This window comes from Nilaparvata lugens, chromosome 2 (genome assembly GCF_014356525.2).
Source record: "Nilaparvata lugens isolate BPH chromosome 2, ASM1435652v1, whole genome shotgun sequence".
In the NCBI taxonomy this organism is placed as follows: domain Eukaryota; kingdom Metazoa; phylum Arthropoda; class Insecta; order Hemiptera; family Delphacidae; genus Nilaparvata; species Nilaparvata lugens.
The window spans coordinates 58016444-58042083 of record NC_052505.1 but is presented as its reverse complement, the minus strand read 5'-3'; the positions used below and the strand labels follow the sequence as shown (position 1 = coordinate 58042083).

General features: G+C 36.8%; 1 protein-coding gene across 14 annotated transcripts in view; it reads right to left on the bottom strand.

Annotated features, from left to right (window-relative positions):
• LOC111063372 (ras-GEF domain-containing family member 1B) overlaps window positions 1–25640 on the bottom strand; it is a 224660-nt gene that overhangs the window by 57585 nt on the left and 141435 nt on the right. For 5 of the 14 annotated variants that reach the window (XM_039419934.1, XM_039419939.1, XM_039419940.1 and 2 more), the window contains exon 2: window positions 1919–2673. The exons of 6 other annotated variants lie outside the window; for them this stretch is intronic. In XM_039419934.1, coding sequence (XP_039275868.1) covers window positions 1919–2473 — 555 coding nt within the window. In that variant the 5' untranslated portion in view covers window positions 2474–2673. Of the gene's footprint in view, window positions 1–1918; window positions 2696–25640 lie in introns of all 14 variants that reach the window. 3 more of the 14 variants (XM_039419935.1, XM_039419943.1, XM_039419941.1) reach the window with 2 other exon arrangements.

Genomic DNA, 25640 nt, shown 5'->3' with positions numbered 1-25640 from the left:
AGTAGTGGTAAGGAGGCGATAACAGCAATCGCCAGAAACATGACACAGCTGAGAACCAACACAAAACTGGAAGCAGCAGACTACACTACGCCACAACAGACATCAAACGTCTGGCAACGATCCAACCGACTGTTTCCAGCATAAACATACCAGAGAACCTGGTGCACACTCACAATTTTATCGGGCAACTGTTGTCGGAAGGAAACAAAACTGCAAAGTTGAAACCGACCAGTACACATGAGGAGCAGCGTTTAATTGCGCAACATCACAGCAGTTGTTTGTGTTCGCGACCCAAGATTCTAAATATGCAGCTTGAAATAAGTACTTCACACCCGAACGTTATTCGGGCAACTGTTGCCTCATGGAAATGAAACTGCTCTGTTGATGCCGTGGTGCACACAGTGAGCAACTCTTAAGTTGCTCCACATCACAAAAGTGTACAATATGCACGTGCCCTAAATGGGCTACTAAGCAGAGTAGTGGGAGTGGGAGACGAACCTGTGTTTAACATAGAACAGACGCCGGTGGAAAACCTATAGAACTACTGTATATCTATATAGATAGTTACTATGTACAACTAAATTAAATCTATAGTAATTAAACGTAGAACAGTGTGTGTATATAGAAATAGACAAATGAATACTTGTAGTATATATTACATACATATATATGTAAGGGCAGACCCCATAACAGACTACGGCGGTTGAGCACTAAAACATACATGGCTAAAAGTATTTTTATAACAGTAACTAGGCCTAGATGACCGGTCATACTGCACCATATAGAGCGTGCTTTTAATGAACAGACTTTTTAGGCATCACTGACTTAGCAGGCAGTAAGCAAACTGATAGGCAAAAATAAAAGCGGATCTTTACAAGCAAGGAGAAAAACAGTCATTGAAAGAGTGAGGATAAATTGTTGAATAAGTGAATGTTTGAAATTTAAAATCTCAGGAACTGAAAGGAACTATAATAAGAGGGGAATAGCTCCTAAGAAGATATTGCAGAAATAAAGTTTCAATTTTTGTTTCATCGTTTTAAACTAGGGCATTGAAAAAACATCAAGTTCTAGTAGAATCTGCCCTATTTACAAGTAATTCTAAAAAGCGGACTACCCATTGTATGTACAGCTCCAAGAACAATATTACCAGGTTATGTTTTTCATGAATTCTTGTCTTTTCATAGTACTGAACAGTTTGAACAGTACAGGTTATGTTTGATGTTGGAATTCATGATATTTTTTCATTAGGCTACGTTTGGCATGAATTTTATTCTTTTATTAGTCATTTTTATTCAGTCACTTACAGCATTAATACTAAAATTGAGAAAAATTGAAAAATCATGTGTGAAATGGAGTATTTCTTGACTGTTTCTATTTACTGTATTGGTTGTCAATTATTTACTAATCCATTAGCAACATGAAAGGATTCATAGCGTGGATTTGACTTTTGTTTGTATTTCAAACCATGTATTGAGTTGTGAAAGAAAGTTTCATTAAATAAATAAACATCGATTCAATCCATAAATAGACATTTTTACTATATGGTAGAGAAAGAAACAGTAAAAGGTGAGAAATGGTAATTTACAGATGACTAATATACTCTATACAAAATTACTTCTTACTTGGAATGGACATGCGCAGCAGAAAGAAGCATACAGCGGGAAGGATACAAAGGCGCGATGTTGCCGTTTTGAAGCGGCAAGCGTTCTCAAACATCTAGTGACTGTTCACGTGCTCATGCTAGACATGCGAAGTTTCCTGTCTGAAAGTAGTCAGACGACTGACAAATTGGCAACTGCGCTTCTACCTATTACTCTATTAATCACTGTAATTGACTGATCTTCCTCCATTTTTCTGCGCCGCATATTCCTCCAAGTAAGTGATTTTGTACGGACTATAATATTACTACTGTACTTACATCACTTTCGAAAAGACCGAGCCCAGCAAATGCGGCGTCACACTGGTCGACAGACGGCGGACCACCACTGCCGCCACCGGATGCGGTCGACTCGGTGCCGTCGCTGGGCAGATGCGGCACGGTCGTTGCGGACGACGACGACGAGGATGAAGAGTGCAGCAGCGGCTGCCACAGTTCACTTGTCTCACTCGAATAGAAGTTGTCCTCTTTGGTCTGTCGCGAACGTTCGTCGAGCAGCCGACCTCCCTTGGCTACCGTCACCTCTTCCCGCGTTACCACACTAGATTTCACACTGAGACTAGTTTCCAATCGTACAGGAGCTTGCAGTATCCCAGCTCGAACTAGGATCTGGTTTAGTAAGTCGCCGTGCGGCACGGCTCCGTGCAGTAGAGCCCGTTTGATGGCAGCACCTTCCTCGCCATCGAGCCTGATCGGACTCCCGTTCACGAGCAACACCTCTTCCTCACGGACCGTCGACTTTTTCTCGCAGTCGACCACCCGCGCACCCGTGCCCAGGATCGACTCCACCGTTGCTCGTATCTCCTCGTCGTCCATACCCCCAGGTATCCGTCCTCCTCTAGGAGGAATCTCCCCTAGATGTTTGTCCTCCTCTAGGAGATTCTCCCCGTCCCCCTATCCACAACTCCCCCCTCCCAAGCGCCGTAGTAGCTTGGCCATCGCACCACACTACACACCTTCATCTTTCAACGTTTGTAGTTTGTACAAAACTTCACACTGCACCTCTTCATAGATCACTAGAAATTCAGTCTAGAGAAGCTTCAGAAAACGCCCTTTCCTTTCAAACTTTCAGCATTCCTTACACTATTTATAAGGAATTCTGACAGTTTGAAGTGAATCTCACAATAGACCTGATCACTTCAGATCAGCTGCACAGAATATTCTAGAAAATCTGCAGAACTATATCATTTTGAAAAAGGTGTACAAAGAACAATATCATGGTATGATGATATCTAGTTCAAACTGTCATCATTAATTGAATGGGAAGTGTTGGTGATATTAAGAAGGAGTGCTTACAGTTGAAAGTGAATCACTAAAAAAACAGAGCTCAACTATACATATTCAAGTATAATGAAATAGATTTATAGATTTTAGAAATCCTGTTCAGCTGATCTGAGTTATTTTGATGTGTCTCTATTTATGGTTACAGAGTAGATGAGGCATTTATGGTCCAAACGCTACCAGAAATTTCGTATTGAATAAAATGGAAGTTTACCCTGCATTTAAGCAAAAATCACTACAGCAATCAAGCTAAAAAAGGGAAGTTACAAAATGAATGATTTGGAAGTTTGGGCTTACATGATTACCAATTACATCACAAGAGTAATAGATTTTGTAGTTGAATAGGATACACATACTAACCATTGACCTGCCTTCTTAAATGGCTTTATATTTTTCATACCGAACAATAGAGTAATAAATTATGGTGATATTTAGTACAAAGATATAATATCAATGTACTTAAAGTCATCAAGTTCTCAAAGCTCATACTTTCCCACTTGTTATTCATAGAGTTTATATAGATTGCCTCAAATTTATCATGTTCTGGAAACGTACTGATATACCACTTGTTATCCATCCCGGAATTCATACTAATCTCGTCTAGTGAATTCTGATTAATTTAACAAACCTTTTATACACAAGGCTACAACAATATCTCAAAATTCATCGATTATCTTATTAACCTTCTTCCATTTCCATAGACTTTTAGACTATATCAACTTCTTGACACTAATAAGCCTACTGATACCCTTTTTATCCAAAAATATGCAACAATTACTAGGAATACATCGAGTTGCAAACTATTAAGATGCAATCAGCTATGCGTGTTTTACAGCGTAAACAGAATGCCAAGTTTTTGCAGTGTCTGCACTGCAAAGTGGCATTATTTTCTATAGTGACATTCACTTATAACTTGCAGATTGAATTGAGTGGGAAGCATTGATGTTGTCTATGTGGAGTGCTGACAGTATGTTGTGAATTGGTGCGGGCACCTACACACACGCAGGCGAGAGCGCGAGCAAAGCAGAGGCGAACGATTCGCCGTTGTTTCCCACGATTGAGCTATTTTTAGAGCCACAATCACACCAAATTTGGAGAGACAACTTTGCACGCTGGATCGACAGGCAGAACGGCAACAGGCGGTTGCTGCTCGAAATCTGTACGGAGGTCGGGGGAAGATGTGCGCCAAGAGATCGAGGAAGAAGGAGGAGGAAAGCGAAGGAAATGGAAGAAGAAGGAAAGCTGAGAAAAAGGAAGGAAATGAGAAAGGGAGTTGGAGAGAAAGGAAGAAGATTAAGAAATAAGAAAAAAAGGAAGATGAAGAAAAAGGAAAAGAAAGAAGGAGAAGCAGGGAGAAGAAAAATATGTAAGGAGAAAAGGAGGGAGGAGAGCAGAAAGGGGAAAAAAGTGGGAGAAAATGGATGTAATGAAGACGGAGAGAAGAGAATAAAAGAAGAGAAGAGAAAAAGTAACGTAGGGAAACGATAAGAAGACAAGAAGTGATGAAAGATGAGAAGAGAACAGAATAAGAGAAGAAAATCTAAAACAGAGAAGAAAACTGAATAAAAGACAGAAAAGCAAAAAAGGAGAAGGCAAGGATACAAAAAGAGCGGAGAACAGAAGAAAATAAACGTGATGGAGAGTAGAGGTGTATGGATGGAGAGAGGACGAGAAGTAAGATAAAAAGAGGATTGTGGATAGATATGGGCGAAGTGGAGAGGAGCAGTGAATGGAAGGAGATAGGTGAAGAAGGTTAGCTGATTAGGAAATCAAAGGAACGAATGGAAGAAGGTAATAAAATTGAAGAAGAGTAGGAACGGAGATGAAAAATATAAAAAAGGTGATAAGGAGAAAAGAGGAACTGGTGAAGAGATAAAAATGGGGGAGGAGGAGAAGAAGAAAAAGGGCAGAAGAATAGACAATGGGAACAAAAGAGAAGCGGAAGATGAGAATTGTTGGAAAGTAGAATGGAAGGAGAGAACGGAAGAAGAAGATAGTCCAAGAGAGACGAGAAATAAGAAACCTGACAAGACCAGTAGCAATAAGAATGGAATGAAAAACCAGAACAAAAAAGGACGAGAGAGGATAAGAGAGAAGATAAGAATGGAAGAGGAAAAAAGAAAAAAAGAAGAAGAGAAGATACCACATGGAAACGACAGAAGGATTGGCGACAAAGTATGATTTGAAGAAGATAAATATTGGAAAAGTGCGGAATAAGAAGGGTGGACGTTTGACGGAAAGGCCAAGGCATTTGGATGAGTGAGATGGAGGCTATTGGATATATTGAACCACTTGTTGATTGAGCAAGTTGCCTTTGCGATGCAACTTTTTTGTCACTCAGAATTTTTTATCGAGAATAAAATGACACCGAAACCCAACCGAGACTTCGAGACCACCAAATGTAGCCACAAAAAACAGTATCATCTGTGGTTAGAAGTGAACTGAGAGTTTCAAAATAATCCTCAAGATATTGTAAAACGAATGACGGTCACTGCAAACTGTAAAAGCCGCCTTTTATGAGCAGGTTTTATTTAGATTCGATGAATATTGTTCTTGTTATACAGAGTGAGTCATATGTATGGGAACCCATCAATAGATTGGAGACTTTCGTGGATATAATACTGTAACTTTCAGGATAAGTTTTTAGTCAAATACTCTATCTTTTGACGTACAACTGAATTTCAACCCCTCATAAGTGGTGAAAGTAGGGGTTGTAACTCGAATATTTTAAATGTAAACACCCATTGTGTGGTACATCATTTTAAAGGTCTTGTTAAAACAAGAAAGATGGCATCGATAAAAGTGTTCTATGATACTTGTATCCGAAATGGCGGATGATTGAAGTTTAAGTTTTTAAGGAAAAAGGGGTTGTAACTCAAATATTTTAAATGTTAAGACCCATTGTGTGGTACATCATTCTCAAGGCCTTTCTGAAGCAAGAAAGATGGCATCGATAAAAGTGTTCTATGATACTTGTATCCAAAATGGCGGATAATTGAAGTTTTAGTTTTTAAAGAAATAATTGATCAAGTTCAATCATCCGCCATTTTAGATAAAAGTATCATAGAACATTTTTATTTATGTCATCTATCTCGTTTTAAAAAGGCCTTTGAAATGATGCATCACAAGATAGGTGTTTTCATTCAACATATTTGAGTTACAACCCCTCATTTCTTTAAAAACAAAAACTTCAATTAGCCGCCGTTACGGATACAAGTATCATAGAACATTTTTATCGATGTCATCTTTCTCGTTTTAACAAGACCTTTAAAATGATGTACCACACGATGGGTGTTTACATTTAAAATATTCGAGTTATAACCCCTAAGTCACCCCCTTATCAGGGGTTGAAATTCAGTTGTACATCAAAAGGTAGAGTATATGAACAAAAACTTATCCTGAAGTTACAGTATTATATCTACAACAGTCTCCATCTTATTGAAGGGTTCCCATACATATGACTCACTCTGTATGTATTTTTTATTACATATATAATAAACTGAATTCGAATTTTGTAAGATGGTAGAGATGAACAGTACAAGGGATATTGTCTGCGTCAAAGAACTACTTGAACTAAATCGCTAGATAAAGTATCATACCAGGCATACAAATACTTGAACAAAATTAAAGCATCATATTATTTAATTCATATTATTTATGTGTATTTTCGGCTTTCTTTTCAACCTCTCCAAAGTTGATTTTCTATATATCTCTAAAGTTGATAACGGTAGATATTCATTCCTGATTTTCATTTCTTGCCGAGCCTCTTTGGAGGCACTATAAACCTTTTGGGTTTTGGAATGCATATAAACATTGAGGAGTGAATGGTCAAAACCTGCATATTTGGATGAATTTTCTTACACAAAAAATTATAGAAATTATAAGAGAATCAACTCCAAGAGAGATTGAGGAATTATCTTTTCTATTTACTAGGTTGTCGTTTGAAAAACTGCTAAACAAACTTTATCTCGACTGCTATTTCCATTTTGCATTGATCCTGAGTCGACAGATGGCAAGGGAGGTCAAACGGAAGGCAAGGGTTGCAAACTGTAAGTAGAGGCGGAACAAAAAACGAAGCCGAGCGGATCGGCACAATACATCATGAGGGTAAAACAACAATAAAGAATCGGCTTGAAAAACGCCGTTCAACCGAATATAGACTGGACAACAATACGAGATCAATACGGTACACACTTTATAGCCTTTACCATAAATACACGAGACGAAGTAAAAACCCAGCCAACTTCCAATGTAATGTGAATGAAAAATGAAGGGTTCTTTGAAAATGGAGAATGGATTATTTCCAGTTTCAAGTTGATGATTGCTGAGCTAGTACGATACGATTCGTACTACTACTACTACTATGATGAATGAAACTACTAAACTACTATGATGAAGGGTTTGAAACAATTTTAATTATGTAGTAGTGAACTGCATTCTTCAATATGATTTTCTGCTGACTTTATTATTGTAGTCTTTACTAATTTTCAACAAGACTGATTTCCACTTGGATTAAGCCATCTGAATCTGACCATATTATACTATCCATCAATGTGATTGAATGAGGTTTACGGTAGGCCTACTTGACCACATAAACACGTCACGATACAGACTAGCAATAAAGTAGTCTGTAGATTATGGGCACGTGCATGATCATTATGATCAAGTTATAGCAAGAACAGTCAAAATATTGGCCCTCCAACTGATAGTACTTAGCAGGATTTGAATACATAGATTTGAACATGCTATACTCATTAAAGCTGGCCCCAAGCAGCCAATATCGCAACGGGAGAACTGAGAGCAAGAAATGCTTATCTAATCTAATCTGAATATTACTATACACATGAGGCGTTGGATTCCAAACCAATCCTCATCCATAAAGTCCCATTTTTGGCAAATCAAGAAAAACTTGTAGAATTTTTTTGAGAAGGGGGAGCATTTTGTGTTTTGATTAAAAAAATCAATAACAAAATTAACTTTGATTTAACAAATGGCCATCCTATCAATTTTCAATATTTATGAGCAGAAATGCAATTTAAATTTGGATGAGGATCGTTCTGGAACATAAACTGTAATGAAGCTTGTTTTGGAACATCCATTGCTGGATGAAGATCTTTTTGGAACACAATGGGCAGTGAATGAGATAACAATGTTAATAATATTTTTGATGTCATAATAATTTTTATTAATTTATTATAATATTTGTATATAAGTTACAACTTTTTTGAATGAAGAAATGAGAAAAAAATATAAAATGTATCTAATGTCTGTCTCATTTGATGTCTCTCTTGATTAAGACACATCAAGAGATATTCAACTAGAATTATTACCCAATAAAAAATAAAATGTCTAAACTCTTAATAATTCCTCATCATTTAACTCAGCAATATTCACTTCATCAACAAAACCATCTTGCTCTTGCACCAGCTCATTCTCATTTCTATCTATAACATTTTTGTAATAATCCAAGTCTTTGATTTCTCTCCATTCCTCACCAAAGTGGTTTTTGAGAAGTTTATCCACGTCCTTTTTTTCTCATTTTTTATAGGAAATTTATTAGGTAACAATTGTGGTTGGATGTCTATTGATTGTTTATTGGGTTTGAAAATACTTTTGGAATAACAAAGATCACTTCTGTAGTTGATCTCTCCTTGAACAACAGTTTTACCAGATTCGACTCGTCTGACAAGAATTCTTTTTGTTGGGGTGAATTTAAAGTGCCAATTTGCTAACCTATTTATGTCATAAAATGTCTCTGAATGCTGGATCAACTACTTTCATATCATAGAATTGTGCCCTTAAACGAATAGAATATAACTCAATAGAATTGCGCTCTCAAACTTGAAAATTAAAAATCAAAGTACCCTTTTTCCAATTTTATTGTATTTCTTTTCTGTGAAAAATAAAATTAAGTTTGAGAAAGGTTACTTTGTTATTCAATTTTTATGTGGATACGAGTAACCATTCAAATCGTAGTTCAAATTCACGAGTACCGTAGTACAAATTATACCTGATATATGAATCTAGTTTTTACTTTCCTTGCCCTATTACCATAGGTAAGGAAAGTATTGCTTTCCGAAAAAAATTAAGGTACCCCAATTTCTAAATTTCTATTCGTTTCAAGGTCCCCTGAGTCCAAAAAACTGGTTTTTGGGTATTGGTCTGTATGTGTGTGTGTGTGTGTGTGTGTGTGTGTGTGTGTGTGTGTATGAGTGTATGTGCGTCTGTGTACACGATATCTAATCTCCCAATTAACGGAATGACTTGAAATTTGGAACTTAAGGTCCTTTCACTATAAGGATCCGACACGAACAATTTCGATCAAATGCAATTCAAGATGGCGGCTAAAATGGCGAAAATGTTGTCAAAAAAGGGGTTTTTCGTGATTTTCTAGGAAACGGCTCCAACGATTTTGATCAAATTCATACCTAGAATAGTCATCGATAAGCTCTATCAACTGCCACAAGTCCCATATCTGTAAAAATTTCAGGAGCTCCGCCCCATCAATGCAGATAGAATCCCAATTATCAGGCTTCAGATACAATTGAAACAAAAAAAATCAAGTGGAGTAGATTGAGCATGAAAATCTCTACAATTAAAGTTCAGTAACATTTTCACCTAAAATTGAAAATAAGCTTTAAATTCGAGAAAATGTCATTATTCAATTGCAAATTATTGTTGATTCTATTAAATCATTCACTATGAAGAGATAGCAGACCTCATGTGTGTCTCCAGCGTTATTACCCTGTCACCAGCTGGCTCAAATCACTGAATAGTAGACTTGAGATGCGCGGCAACACTAGCGTCAGGTGATCAATTTTCATAACTGCAAGGAAAGTTGTGTGAGTGCGCCACACCAGATTTTTATGTTTTCCATAGAATTGCAACACATGTTCCACACCTGTTTAACATCGAACAAGAGATGCCGGTATCTCGGAAAGAAAACTCTAGCAGAAACTGTTGGAACATGTTGAGAATTGCAGAGAAATAGAGGATGAATAGCACACGTTACCTCTTACACGTTGGCTTACATACCCTTACATACCGCTTACACGTTGGCTTACATACCCTTACATACCGCTTAAACGTTGGCTTCACATTATTTCCATCAATAGTGAACGCTAGACATCTCAATTCAATCGTCCGGTAATTGAAACCGGAAACTACAATAGCGCTCTCTTTCGACGAAAAGTTTGTTGCGCGATCGCCTAAAATGATGGCCTTCCATGTCAATCAGAATTATTGGAGCCGACACGACAACAAAGGCTAGCGGAAGAGAGGAAACAGATTTGGCCTTCGTCAGTCGATCTAATCAAAGGATAGCGAAATCCAGGTGGAGTCCTGCACAGTATAGCTGTAATCACTCGCTCTGAATCGACTGCAAAGCTCCCAAACTCATTTCAGAGTGATGAATAATGTGAAAACCTTTACTAAAACCTAGTTTACACAGGTTAAATACCTATTTACAGGTTCTATATACAACAGAGTACAGCGTACAGCTGCTGTATATGGAAACTGAAGGCTGTACAGCTCTCAAACTGTGAACTCATTTTACGTGCATGACAAGTCTTCACTTCAACCTGTAGTAAATTATACAAGTATACTAGATACACCACAGTACTAGAGAACAATTTCCAGAGCAGCCTGTATTCGACTAAATCTGAAAAACGACCATTGTCGCGATTAAATGAGCTCGAACGGAAAGCCTCGCCCTTCCTATACAACAATATAGCCGGAAGTCAACTGGGACTGCTTGGACCTGCATCATAAAAGACAGCGGAGGACAAAGGCTTTGAATTCGAAAGCGTATTTGGATTTTGAGGAATTCGAGGATCTGCTCATAATATTATTATACATTGCTTTAAATAAATAGATATTCAATTGAATATGGACTTTTGAATTGTGAATTGGAAATTAACATACCAATATCGGAGAACCGAGCTTCGCTCTGAAGTACAAAAGCATAGAAAATTTATAAGGAGAGAGGAAATTGTAATATTATTTATATTTTATATTTAGAATGATGTACTACGTTTGCTACAATATTTCTTGATATAGGCTACTATACACTATTCTGCAATAATAGCATCTAGTTACTATTTTGGACTTTCTAATGTAAACATGTTTTTTTTTTAATAAATTAACAAAAATGAGTTTATTTTGCCGGATTAATTGTCTCGTGAGATCAGCTTATTAATTGCAATAGTTAAACACCTGAGGCATAAATAAACACACACTGGCTCACTCACTTTCATTATCAACACACGACACATATTTTAGTGCAATCGAATTTTTATATCATAAACCTACTTTGTTCCAAATTTCGTGAGAATCGTTAGAGCCGTTTTCGAGATCCGGTGACATACAAGCATATAAACAGAAATTCCTCGTTTAATAGTATAGGATATCTTGGCACTGTTCATTAAGCAGCTTTAGGCAACTGTTGAATCTTCCCAAAATGTGTATATTCCCGGAAGAAACTCATGGTAGTGATATCATATATTGTCAGTGGATGGATGAAATATTAGTATTCAGCAATGATTATCGGGCTACTGAGAGCCCATGAGAGATGTATGGACGGGAAAACAGACTCTTCCCATGAGAATTCAATACAAACCAATGTTTGGACTGCCGCATATCAAGGATCTGCATCAATATTACAAAGATTTATCAAAATAGAAACACGAGAATAATGGAATTCCCCTTACTTTGTGCTCTCAAGAGATGGAACACTTTATTCTACGCTTGAAATTAATCTTCAAAGTGAGATCTATTTCATTTTGAGAACATCCAAATGAGAATGATAGTTACTGTAATCCTATGTAACATGCCAGACATCTCAACATTTCTCACTGATTCTAAGGAAATCAAGAATCAAGGATTAGTAGTCACGTTATGAGAGCTATCTATAACCACAATTGGAACGTTTTGCTCATTCCCCTTCAAACTACATACACTTCCCCACACGTAATCCAACCAGAGAACAATAATAATCCGTCGCAATCCGCCAGGTATTCCAATTTCGGTCTGAACAAATGACAGGCGTATCACTAGGCGTTAATCAACGTCTTGTATTACTGAAACACGCAAGTATTAACTAAAGTTGTGGTTGTGGCCCAAGGAAAAGGGCAGCCAGATGAAGTAGTGAAGGTAAGAGGGGTCAGAAAAGGGAAGTGAGAGAAAGGGAAAGTGAGGAAGGCAGCACGCGCCGAATCGATTTGCTGGGCCTCAAACCAACTACTCCAACCTCCGGGGAAGACTGTCAGGATGCAATGTGAGAGGGGGTGATATCATCTGCAATAGGAGTGAGAGTGAGGGAGCCAGAAAACTGCTCCACCCTCATCCGGTTTCGGCAAGAAGTTGTCAATTAATTAGAACTAGCCTCTGAGTGTCATATCACGATGACCAGAAATGTGGCCAACAGACCAGATAATTTCTCTATTTCAGAAAGCAACTAACTGGATTCGTATGTAGAAAGCGTAACGGCGTTGATAAGTTTCAGCATTCCTCAGCAAAAGCTGAACTTGAGGATGAGTAGATATAATATGACTTCTACAAACATATAACACAAATTATTGAGTGCGACTGCGTTACATAATTTGGTTTTCATCTTTAATGTACATAAATTCACAATTTCATTTGAATATATGTTGACATCGAAAATTGGACGTAAGTGAAGTAAGCCTAACCAACTTTTTGAACTATGTCATCAGCTAACATTTGGATGAAAAAATAACACAAGGATTGCCTTAGTATTTTATCTACATCAGTGTCATTTGTTACATAGATAAAATTAAAAAAAAAATATCTTCATTTTTACATAGATTTTGAGTTTTGCAGTTAAGTTGAGACAATAGGAGCCAGAGCCCATCCTACCACTATAGTTTGTATAGAATAAGTTGAGACTAACCGTGTTGCTAAATTGTGCGAGATATCAATCTTTTCATGCAAGCCCATATGGCTGGATATATTCAAATTGACAACTCTCCATCGAATGTGTTGTCGAATTGAATAGCACATTTTCAATAAGTCTCAACTTATTTTAACTTTCCTTGCCCTATTACCATAGGTAAGGAAAGTATTGCTTCCCAAAAAAAATTAAGGTACCCAAATATCTGAATTTCTATACGTTTCAAGGTCCCCTGAGTCCAAAAAAGTAGTTTTTAGGTATTGATATATATATATATATATATATATATATATTATATATATATATATATATATCAAGCTATGATGAATTTTTATATATATAAAAATTAAAGCAGGAGACACGATGTAAATTGATTGAAAACACTTAAAAACTTACATTAGAAATGGGGGGAAATTTTCGGAGACTGAGTCTCCTTTCTCAACCGAGCAGACTGCAGTTAGTTTTGAATCCAACGGTTTCAATTGTAGCAGCAGAGACCACAGATTACGCGGTGTAGATGGATGGAGAGAAAAAGGGTACAGATTCAGGGGACATTATAAGGTATTTAGGGGGCGGTTACAAACGGGATATTTGAGATTTGAGTGAGTTATGAATAAGGAAAGGTGTAGCTTATGAATTGATAGAGAAGAGGAGATTTAAAATTAGGAATCAAAAAAGAATTAGACCAAAATTGGAGAAAGGAAATGTAGAATTGAACTTGAATGGAATTTATTTTTCAATTTTATTGAACATTTAATATATATATATATATATATATATATATATATATATATATATATATTTGATAGCTGTGAAATTTATTATGATATGATGAAATTTATTTCAATTGAATTAAACAGTTGGTAGCTATAGTACTATTGCTGTCTGTTGAGACCAGGACTGGAAGCAGCTCCAAGCACCCAAATAAAAGCCAATTCTTTTGTCTTGACATCTATGGAGGGGGCTGTGGGAGGGAGGGTGAATTAGGACTTTGACTTTGAAGCATTGGTCAAAGTTCTTGTTGTGCTCAGAGCCATGGGTAGGGATGGGTAGGGAAGTATTATTTTTAAAGTAAGCCCTGTAATTGTTGATCCGGAGGTTTAGGGCAGTGGTGGTTTCACCTATGTAGAAGGCAGGACAGAAGTTGCAGGAAAGGAGGTAGATGCAATTTTTGGAGATGCAATTACTGGATTGATGGATTTGGTGGGTAGGGATTTGGTGATAGGACTGGTAAAGGAGATGGAAGAATCAGTGATAGGACAGGTTTTACAGCGGAGGCGTTTGCAAGGTAGGGTACCAGGTGGAGTTGGGATTTCATCAGAGGTGAGTGATTTGTTTTTACTGAGAATTTTCTTGAGGTTGGGAGGTTGCTTATAAATGAGGGTGGGTGGTTGCTGGAAAAGGTGTTTGGTAGAGGGATTGGAGGAGACGACATGGAACAGATCTTTAAGGACAGGCTTGAGGTTTTCAATTCCTCTGTACCACCTACTTCACTGGAATTGAAAACCTCAAACCTGTCCTTAAAGATCTGTTCCATGTCGTCTCCTCCAATCCCTCTACCAAACACCTTTTCCAGCAACCACCCACCCTCATTTATAAGCAACCTCCCAACCTCAAGAAAATTCTCAGTAAAAACAAATCACTCACCTCTGATGAAATCCCAACTCCACCAATTTCGATCGAATGCAATTTTCAAGATGGCGGATGAAATGGCGAAAATCATGACAAAAACGGGGTTATTCGTAATTTTCTCAAAAACGGCACCAACGATTTTGATCAATTTTTACCTAAAATAGACATTGATAAGCGCTATCAACTGCCACAAGTCCCATATCTGTAAACATTTCAGGAGCTCCGCCCCATGTATACAAAGTTTGATTTTAGATTTACAATTATCAGGCTACAGATACAATTTAAACGGAAAATTTCAAGTGGAAAAGATTGAGCATGAAAATCTCTACAGTTAATGTCCAGTAACATTTTCACATAAAATCGAAAATAAGCTCGAAATTCGAGAAAATGTGATTATTCAAATGCAAACCTAAATGAGAGAGGCAACGGTTGATTCTATCATTTACTGGAGGAGATAGCAGAATTGATCTCGTTAGCTGATCAATTTGAAATTATATTTCCGAAAACTCGACTCTTAGGCTAGGCACACACCAGTTAGTCAAGACAAGACAAGACATGATCAGACACAATACTCTACATAGTTGCTTATGACGCAACACACACTGATTAGTAATTGCAATCAGCTATGTCTTCATAAGCAACTATGTGGAGTATTGTGACTGAACGTGTCTGATCTTGTCTTGACTAACTGGTGTGTGCCTTACGCTGGAGAAGCACGAGGCGGTTTTTTTATGCACTATTATAATGGAAATTTTTATAACGGCAAGGAAAGTTGTGTGAGTGCGCCACACCAGATTATTAGACTATTTTTTCAGGATGTTCACTGAATAGTTCACTTATACTGACAGCAATGATTGAATAGGATACATTGATTTCATCTATTGGGGATCCTGATAGCTTTGATTAAATCTAGAACCACTACGATGCACTTGAACTAATGAAGAAGGATAGAAAAATAATATATTTCAAGAGAACTCAAGTGAGGAATATTGTTTTATTATTTTTATTGTTGTCAGGTTCAAATTCATGATCATTTTCAGAAAATTCGTTAATTTTATTACATATTTTGCAAATAATCATGAAAACTCAACAAATAAATAAAGAAATTAATTTGTTTTTCATTGTTGTTGAAACTATAAATTGAAGGATTTTCGATCCATACTGGACAGTGAACAGTGTTTTTTTCCAATGATCATTCATTTTTGAAACAAAAATATGAGGTTTTAAAGGGTACAAAATTATATATGAAATCCATTGGAGGAATATTATATCACATCGACTACATCAATGTAAGTGAAACATTGACATTAAAATAACTGTTATCCCATTGCAAAAATTATGAACTTGGCAAGATTAAATTAGGAATACCAGACAATTTGAGGACCAAAATTTACAAGATTACAACCAATAGTAATAGTAAATTCTGAGATGTTAACATGTCCATTGCAACTTCAATAATGTATTATTTTTCCTCAGATATATGCTTAACGTAACAGTCCTAAAAATAAAAGCCCTTTACCTGAAGGATTATGCTAATCAAGTATTGCAACTTCAATCAAATAATATTCCGTTAGATACATGACAAGTACCCTGAAAGTGGTGTTTCATGGGATAAGATTAGTAAATACAAGAATGAAGTGTTTATTGTAACTTTAAGACATAAAGTAAATCCTGAAAGGCTGTACTTTACAATCGCTTCCATTCTAACAAATAAGAATAGCTTTTTACCTTCAGTTGAGGCTACCCATAATGTCATAAAGCTACAGATATACAAAATAAGCTTCTTTCACTAGACTTAGAACACCAAGAAACTTTATCAAAAACTACAATAGAATCACGTTGAGGATTTAAAATTACACGACCAGTCAGTCGTACCGCACAACACGCCACTCACTAACCGACTGAGGTGTTCTCGATACTTCTAATCCTGTTTCCAGGCTGGAAGGGAACAATTCGATTAAGCTAGGGAAAACAAAAGGATGAAGCAGGGAAAGCGCCAGCAGCAATTCGTCGAGGGAGGATGGATTATTAAGAGTGACAGGGAGGGGAAGTCATGAAAAAGAGGGAGGACAACCATGAGTCACCGAGCGAGAAGCAAGAGACAATATTCCACACTTCTGGATCATCTACTCTACTGGATGATAGCCATAGTAGCAAGTACCACCCCGAATCCCCCCACAGGGTCATTATTTTTGGACGGGGCGAGAGAGTAAGAGAAAGAGAAAGAGAGAAAGAGAAAAAAGACAGGATAGAGAGGGGAAGATGCGATCGATGGCACCAGACAGCCTCAACACAGTTTTAGAGAGCAGCAACTTTGGCAACCACAAAATTCTACGGTTAAACGCAAAAACTCTCGCATATCGGAGTTTGGTCAACCACATAAATATCCTAGATAATTGAGGAACAAATTTCAGAGCTGGTGATATTGTGTCCCTGACATACCACTGATAACTGATGGTGTGACCCGTGAGAGAAGGATTAGTGTCAGAGATGAATATTTCACCAATTCAATTTTAAACTCCAATGAATAGATGACGGAATAATGGAATATCATATTGAATAATGGGATACTATTCAAGTTGAATAATTTATTGAAATGTTTATACCTACATATTTGATAATTATCTTCATCCAAATAACACAAATCTACATAAAAAATATATCGCTATAGATTGCATTAACCTTCTTTTGCTGAATTTCTAATTTATACCTATTGAACGTTTTTAATATACAATGGATTGAAAGATTCATTTCAATCGATTACTTGATTGTAATTCATAGAGATTTTCCAATTCCAATTCAACTTATTCCAAAACTCATGAGAAAGTATGGGGTCTAACTAAACCCGAAGGTTCCATAAAAAGTGATCATTATGGTATGATACGAGTAACATAATGTTGACAATGTTGTTAGTGTTGATTTCTTCGGTGTACTTGATTAATTCATTCAAGAAATTTTACTCAATTGAGTAAAGATTGATAGTGATGGGACACAATAATATTATGTATTAAAAATTTGCTTTCAAATGATTAAATCCATGTCGATCAATTCAATAACATCAATATGGATCAACTCGAACTTTTATTGATTGAAGTTAAATGAAATTGTCATGATTTTCATTATCCAAAGATTGTTGAAATTCAGACTAACAAGGGCCGATTTTTCTTTCACTGGGGGAAAAAGTGTAACTAGGTGAAAATTCATTTTACTATTTATCCCAATTATATCAGGCACATGGGTAAAATTTACTATTTGCTCATGTGAATACAATATATACTTGTATGTTACTAACTATACTTGTACATTTCCATGCATTGTTAGGAACATTGTAGTTGCATTCAGTTCAGTAGAATTTATTTTACTATTAAGTAATTTTTCCATCAAGTATGTTAGCTCATAATGATAGTGTTCACTATCTTGAGGAATATTTCGAAACATCACTCGCGACAGCAGCTCTTCATTTCTTTTCTACTCGGATCCTGAACCTCTTCACAAGTTTCTTGTTATAGGCATACGTTCCACCTATCTGGAAAACCTCATCAACGCTAAACGCGAAGCAGTTATAAACGTGTTTACGACTTTCATTATTGTCCGTAATCGGCCATCAAGAGCAGGAATTCATTAGGGGCCACTGATTAACATACAGAAGTAAACAGCTACCGGCCACGACTTCAAACTTCGGCCAGACTGGTGTTCACTAGTCTTTCCTCATTTGTGAAGTAAAACGTCGATGAAACCACAGGTTACCGTTCGCCCACAGCTCGCCAGACAAAAAAGAGAAAGCAAAAATGTTTCCGGTGCCTATTGGGTGGCTGCAGCACTTGACCGGTCCAACAGCAAACAGCCCACACCGACTTTCGGCTCTCGGCTACATTACACTAGATTGCCAATAAACTGCGCACACTACGCACACTACATTACTACTGAAGATATTAAACTCGATTGAGCTCCGTTCAAATAACATGCAAGTAGTTCTTAAAGAAAGCAATACAAAATCATGGAGATTGTAACGGTTGCAAATTTGGTAAGCAAACACGGAAGTTTTACTTTGAGAATATGGTAATTGCAATACGGTACATTATGGTACTTTCTACTTTGGTATAGTGCTTGCAATACCAATATTGAAGTTGCACTGCTTATAGAAGGAACCACAGCTAGAAAAGTTCTACATTCTTGAGACCGTTTTGCAACGGGTGTTACATTGTAAACCTGAACGATAGTTTGAGGTTACATTATGAGTTTACAAAATATACAAAAAAAAATAATGAGTTTAAAAAAAATCACTCCAACGGCCATATGCACCAAATCAGTTTGAGCAGAGATATTATATCAGCTGTTCGTTCAAACCGGGAATGAAACATGTTATAATAAATGCGATCATACATTATTTATGTAATCTTAGATTAGTGTTGAACGTGGATGGTGTATACGACAAGTGAACGAGCCTAAAACAACACTATGTTCTTGGAATCAGTAATTTAAACCCGTGTTGCAATGAGAGTTTCATCGTAAACTTAGAAAGCGAAAAAAAATTGATAGGAGGGATACTGACGTTCTGAGCCCAGATAATCCGGCTATTACGATAGTCAATAGGAAGCTGAGTGCTGTGAGTTGAAAGACAGAAGGTTCCTAAGTAGACTTTACATTTTCACAATGCGCTGCACGATCGTTGAGATATTAAATACCTTTTTAATCTATCAGCTTCATTTCCTTGCTTCATCTATTCAAAGTTCTAGTTCTAGTTACAACAAATAGAAAAAACTATTTTAATCATGCCATAACTCAGAAGTAATAAAAAAGTTAATGATAACACGCATAAAAATTAGATATGTACAAGATAAAATATATCAATTACTGGACCGATTTGAACGTGAAACTAATGAAAAGATGTAGGCTACAGGAAGTAAGTAAATCCAATGGTGACATAATGATCAGAGACATGGACAATTCGAGAATGAGAGAGAGCTGAGGTTTTTTGAGAGGAAAATGTTCGGAAGAATATGAGGACCAAAATGCGACGAAGGGACTTGGAGAGCCAGGTATTATTATGGGGTTGAAGTAATTGGCGAAGAGAATATTGTGAGATCAATAAAGGGCAGGAGAATCGAGTTTCTGGAACATGTGATTAGAATGGGTGAGGAGAGAGCACACCATAATGAATAATGGGTGAGATTATAATGTGGTCAAGGAGAGGGAGGCCAAGGATAAGATGACTGGACGACGTGGTGTGGAATCTCCGTGTGCTGGGAGTGGAAGAGAGCCAGGAGCGAGAAGTATGGAGGCATTATGCTGAGGAGGCCAAGGTCCACCCAGGACTGTAGAGCCCCATGAATAAGAAGACGGATTTGGAATTGTAAAGTGCTCTCTATCCATATTGAATTTATGAGATAAAACCTTCTAAGATATTAAAACAGATTCAATGCCAATCAAACTTAATAAACTGTATCCAATACAGTTTACTAAGAATTGCAAAATATGTAGAGGCATAACATTTAAAGGAGACATTCCAGAAATATATCTAAAAAAATATAACATGACTAGAACCGATTACTTTTGAGGCTACACTACAAGGAAGCGCATAAAAATACGCTATTATCCTTGATCCAATTCGGTAGTTTAGGTTCATCAGAAGATGAATAAAGAATATGGAATTTCCAAGTTTTGTGACCGCTAGGAAAAACCTCTATAGTGAGATTTAGTACTTTGAACTTTCAGCATTGTTTGAATGGAAAGCATTGATTTACTTATGAGGGATGCTGACAGTTCAAAGAAAATCTCACTGAAGATAAAATTAATATTTATGTGGTGTGAGCGTCTGCCAGAAGGGATAGCCTAACAGCCTACCCTCCCCCCCTCCGTTGTTTGGGGGGATTCCCCCCTCCGGTGTTTACCAACAAGTAGCAAACAGCAAAAACGCTGCATGCAACCAAGTCATATATATTCAAGGGTGTTGCGCAATTCAAAAATAGACTGCCAGTAACCAGACCTCGGTGCTTGAGGACGGGAAAACTCAACCCAGCTGACATAGTATTTGAATAATAATGGTATATTCTATTTTCAAATTTCAGTCAAAAATAATATTATTATTAAACGTAAAACCTAATTAAATGTTGTAAATCACCCCGAAGACTTCTGCTAAGGCAAGTATTGACATTGACTTTCCAAAAATTATTTGACAGCCCGGGAATCGGATCCGGTACCTTCTAATTGTCAGTCAGGAATGCATACCCTTACACCAAACTGACAATCTCTGGATAGCAGCCCTCATTTTATAGGAAGCCATAGCGGCCAGCCAGTCTACAGATGAAAATAAATTATAAATCGCATTTCTAAATGCAATTAATTTCTATCTTTTAGTCAAGAGGTTATCCTGCCAGCCACATCTCCATAATTTCATTGTATGCATGAGTTTGGATCCACTTGAAAGCATAGTGGAAAACACACTTTGATAGAATAGCTGTAATAGATCAGAGTGTTCAGAGATTCAAACGGGATCGATGAGTTTTACTCGTTACTGAGTGCAAATTATAATGGTTAACACAACAAATTTAGAAATAAAGTTTTGCCTATTTTGTGGGTTTGTGTTAATACATGGAATGCACTCTGAATCGAGCAACCACCATAAGAACCGAAAAACTACGAGTACGACACTTATCCAATTAGTACAGTTAGATGCGGTTCTGACTACACTCACTCTCCGCCCATTTCACTAGATTTAATCTTGGGATGAAACAACGGATCATTAGAACAATCCAGGAGTGAGTTATACCATATCGAGTACGATGTAATGACTCAAATTTATCAAATTTCGCGATAATAATAAAAATAATAATCCTCAATACAAAGTGAAGCAGAATAAAACTCAATCCTTATATATACACGAAAAGTATTTTTTTTAATCAAATTGAAATATATGCGCTTTCTGCAAAACCGAAGATTGAGTGCTAACTGTCTAGCTAGCTCTTATACTAATAGTTCTCAGTTCAGCTGTCAACTGGCTACTGTCTAAGCTAGAACAAGTGTAGGCCTATCTGGATTCTAAATCTATGCTTTGAATTTATGTATTTTAGTCAAGTTCTTGTTGACCCTTATGTGGAAGATTCCAAAGAAATAGAATTTTGTCAAGAGAGTACCTTGCATTTGGGCAGGTACTGGTCCAAATTTGTAATTTCGAAAATATGAAAAACAATGTTACGTTAAAAAGTGTTTAGTTTGTCAAAGAGGCATTAAGTAAGATAAGAGGTTGAAGAGCTCTCAACGGAATGTGAGCCTAAAATAAAGGGCCGTGAGTGAATGTGTCAAGATGTTTATTGAAGGTGAATGATTGCCTGAGAAGACAGCAACATATGAGGAGCGAGGCGGCAGACACATAGAGCAACATCGTTTTACATATGCAACATCTCAATCGGCTGGCTGAGGGCCAGAAACACTCACTCTGTGGACGATTAACGTTGCCAGCATTCCGAGACCACACCCTTCGCGGTTCACGCCAAAACACCATAACAATACACCGATAGTGATAAATATGGACTTTAGGTTGTTGCACTTTTCGTTTTCACCACTCTATTTTCATTTTTTTTCACGTTGATAACAAGCGTCGTGTTTCAACTGTGACGCAAAACACGACAGCTACAAATGAGACATACCTCACTGGACATCAGCTGGGAACAACTTGATAAATAACTGGCATCAATATGTATAACAAGGTGGGAATAGGCTATCGTCTAAAAACATTCTCAGGGTGATTCCCCATCTTATAGTCTAAGTGCTAAACTAATTCGGGAGTTACATCAATGGAGACATACCAGAAGGGGATGCTTATTTGGGGAAATGGCCGTTCAGATACGACAAGAGAATCTACAAGACTATTAGAATCGAATGCGTGGAAGAGAGAATGAGACAACCGAACGGCATTGAATAACACTTCATTTAAATCAAGGATCAAGCAAGAGATTCTTCGATTTTTGGTTACAAATAGTTCACAAAGCTTATGAATTGAATTGCTGCCTGTTTTCAAATTTGCAAGGGCGAAATTAGGGCGCAGACGGCCCTCACTTACACTTATCCCTCAAAAGAATTACACTTTTACAATAAAGAGCAGATTAGAACAATATATAAGTGTTGTAATGAACTGTTCAACAGTTCTAACACAATCAGTTTGAAAGCTTACATTGGGATATGTACTTCAATACTAGATGATCTGAGAAGGCGAATTGAGTTTTAGTAGTCGAGGGCGTCATTGTTACAATTACAGGTTACTGTTTTGGGAGATTATGTTGCCCCTAAGAGGACAAATGATATTGATTATTGCTGTGAAAAGGATGTGAACATTGTAGTGGGAAGTAGAAACACCGTCTGTCAATAGTTAATAGATCCTGTTATCGAAATCTTATCAAGTTATCTCCAAGTCTACTGAGTTTCGAAGTTCAACAGTGATGTGTTACAGATAGATTTTACTGTACCAAATCAACTTCAATTCAAATTGATTCAACCTTTTAGATGAAAGAATTTATACTCAAAATCGGAAACACGCTCCGATTGTATTTTTAATAGAATTTTTACCAAAGAGATTTCTCCTTTTATTCTTCAAAAGATCAATATGCATTACCGACTCAAAGGTGAGTAAGAAACTATTTCGAAACACAGTACGCCGCAGTTATTTCAGCAATTGTGTTTGGATAAGTAGTAGGCCTGACAGAACAAATACATGTAAATAGAAATCTCAGTTCAATGCTGAAGAGTTCACGGGCTCAGATTCGTTCACGGGAGAGAACGGTCCCCATTCCACTGAGACTTGTTGAAAGTCCCTTAAAAACTGACCAGTCACCATTGGAACAAAGACTTTCATTTGTAATGCAAATCAACTGGTTTCTCCAACTACTTCGAGTTAGTTTAGTTGACAATGCTAAGGAGTATGTATGGGACAAAACTATTTTAAACGGCAATCCCTTACTATAGTAGGTAGAGAACATTCGTACAATGAAAGAATGAACTACTGATTTTCTGAGTAGTTGTGAAGGTGAAGTAGATTGTGGTAGTTTTCCATATTGTATAAAAATACTAGTTATTGTCAAACCACAGATTTATTAAAAATCGAGATACCGGATTCGGTCCTTACAACATTATCGATCTCTGGTGAACTCTGGTTTACTACGGTAAAACTCTGGTTTACCAATTGTCACAGTATATGAATGATAATGTTGTAACAATCAAAGCCGGTATCTCTATTTTTAATAAATCTGTTGTTGACAATATCTAGTATTTTTATTTAATATGCGATTAATAGATTGAGTTGGATTGACATTGCTTCTAACAATTTTAGTATAATCTTATAATTATACTGGCTTAGCATTATCATATCCAGATGATCCGTTGGATTCAATTTACCTTCATTTATCAAATCATTACAAACAACTTGGTAGAATGAAGGAGGTCTTATTATTTATATGATATTTTTACTGTTCCAATTGCAAAAAAGAATAGTGTATCTCAGCTCCATTAAAAAAAGTTCTTATTCACTTCCCTCGTTTTCGCAGTTCACTTGAAATTGCAAGTCCATAACCATCATCATTACCTACTCTCAAGTCCAGGCTCATGAGAGCATTATTACTAGCAAAAAAAACATTTCTAAGCTCAATTCCCAAATAATATTGACATAAAGAATATGGAAACTGAAACGATGTTCACATTATACCGTAACAATATCAACAAATCTAGAAGGAAAATCTTTTTCCGCGACCATTTGTTTATAAATGTCTTCATATACCTCAAAGATAATTGACCGAGCGAAGTGAGGCCCAAGATTCAAGTCGATGGTTTGGCATTTCTCCTAAAGGTGAGTACAGATATACGCGCCGCAAACATGAGCAATTCACTTTTAATCAGCTGATGCCAAGCTTTTTATATCTGTATCTTTCCGTTTCTGTGAAAATACAGATATAGTCAGCTGATTAAAGGTGAATTGTTCATGTTCGCGGCGCGTATATATCTGTACTCACCTTAAATAATGTGTATATGTTGCGCATTTACGGCGAGACGCGGTAATAGATTTTCATTAAATTTAACCGGTATGTTCCTTTTTGAATTGCGCGTCGACGTATATACAAGGCTTTTAGAAATTGTGCATTTCAAGGATAATATGAAAGGAAAAGGAGCCTCCTTCATGTGCCAATATTAGAGTAAAAATCAGACTATAGAATTATTCATCATAAATCAGCTGTCTAGTGGACTATAATATTACCCGTTCAAAAACATCGAAAATCTTGAAAATGTATCTTTCCATCAACGTTAGTAGACAGTTGACTAAAATACTACCCGTTCAAAAATATCGAAGATCTTGAAAATGTATGTTTCCATCAACGTTATAGACAGTTACAGCCAGACCTGATAACAGCGCTCACACTCACATTCCGGGACGACACGTCACGGTACGACAGGACAGAAAGCTCTATGTTTATTTAGGATTTTTTCTAGACATTTTTAATTGATAAATTATTTATTAATTATTGAGAAAACTTAACAACAGGTCAATGTAACTTACTGAGCGCGAGGTCTACTGTTCACAGAACTACTAGTCATAAAAAACTTTTGCTACATAAGATTGATTAAATACTGTGTCTTTTAAGTTTTTTTTCACAAACTGTATTTTATAAAAAACTATACAACACATTTATAAGTACTGTATGTGACGGTACACAGTATGTGAGAAGTGCAAAGCCTGTCTACAGGAGTAGTCTACATAAGATTACATTGAGTACAGTCAAGGCCACCAGCAATTGTATACATACTGGAGGAGGGCGAACAATTAACTTTAAACTGTCAGCATTGGTTGAATGAGAATTATTGATGTTTTATTTATAAAGAATGGTGACAGTTTGAAGTGAATCTCACTATATGAAGTGAGGCAAGCACTGTTATTGTCCTCTGCATTTCGACATGGAAACTAGAGCTAAAAAATGGAGAACAAATAACACTACTTGGGGGAGCTAAAGAGAGGTATAGCGTAAGATTAGTGCGAAAGAGAGAGAGGAAGTTTAATGACTGATGTGAGGTACAATTGATTTATTGGAGCGAGATGAAGACGCCGTATGATTGCCAAATATAGTATGACGAAAGAGAATGCAGCAACCATGTGAGTTAGATAAGCTGAGAAATGTCAGG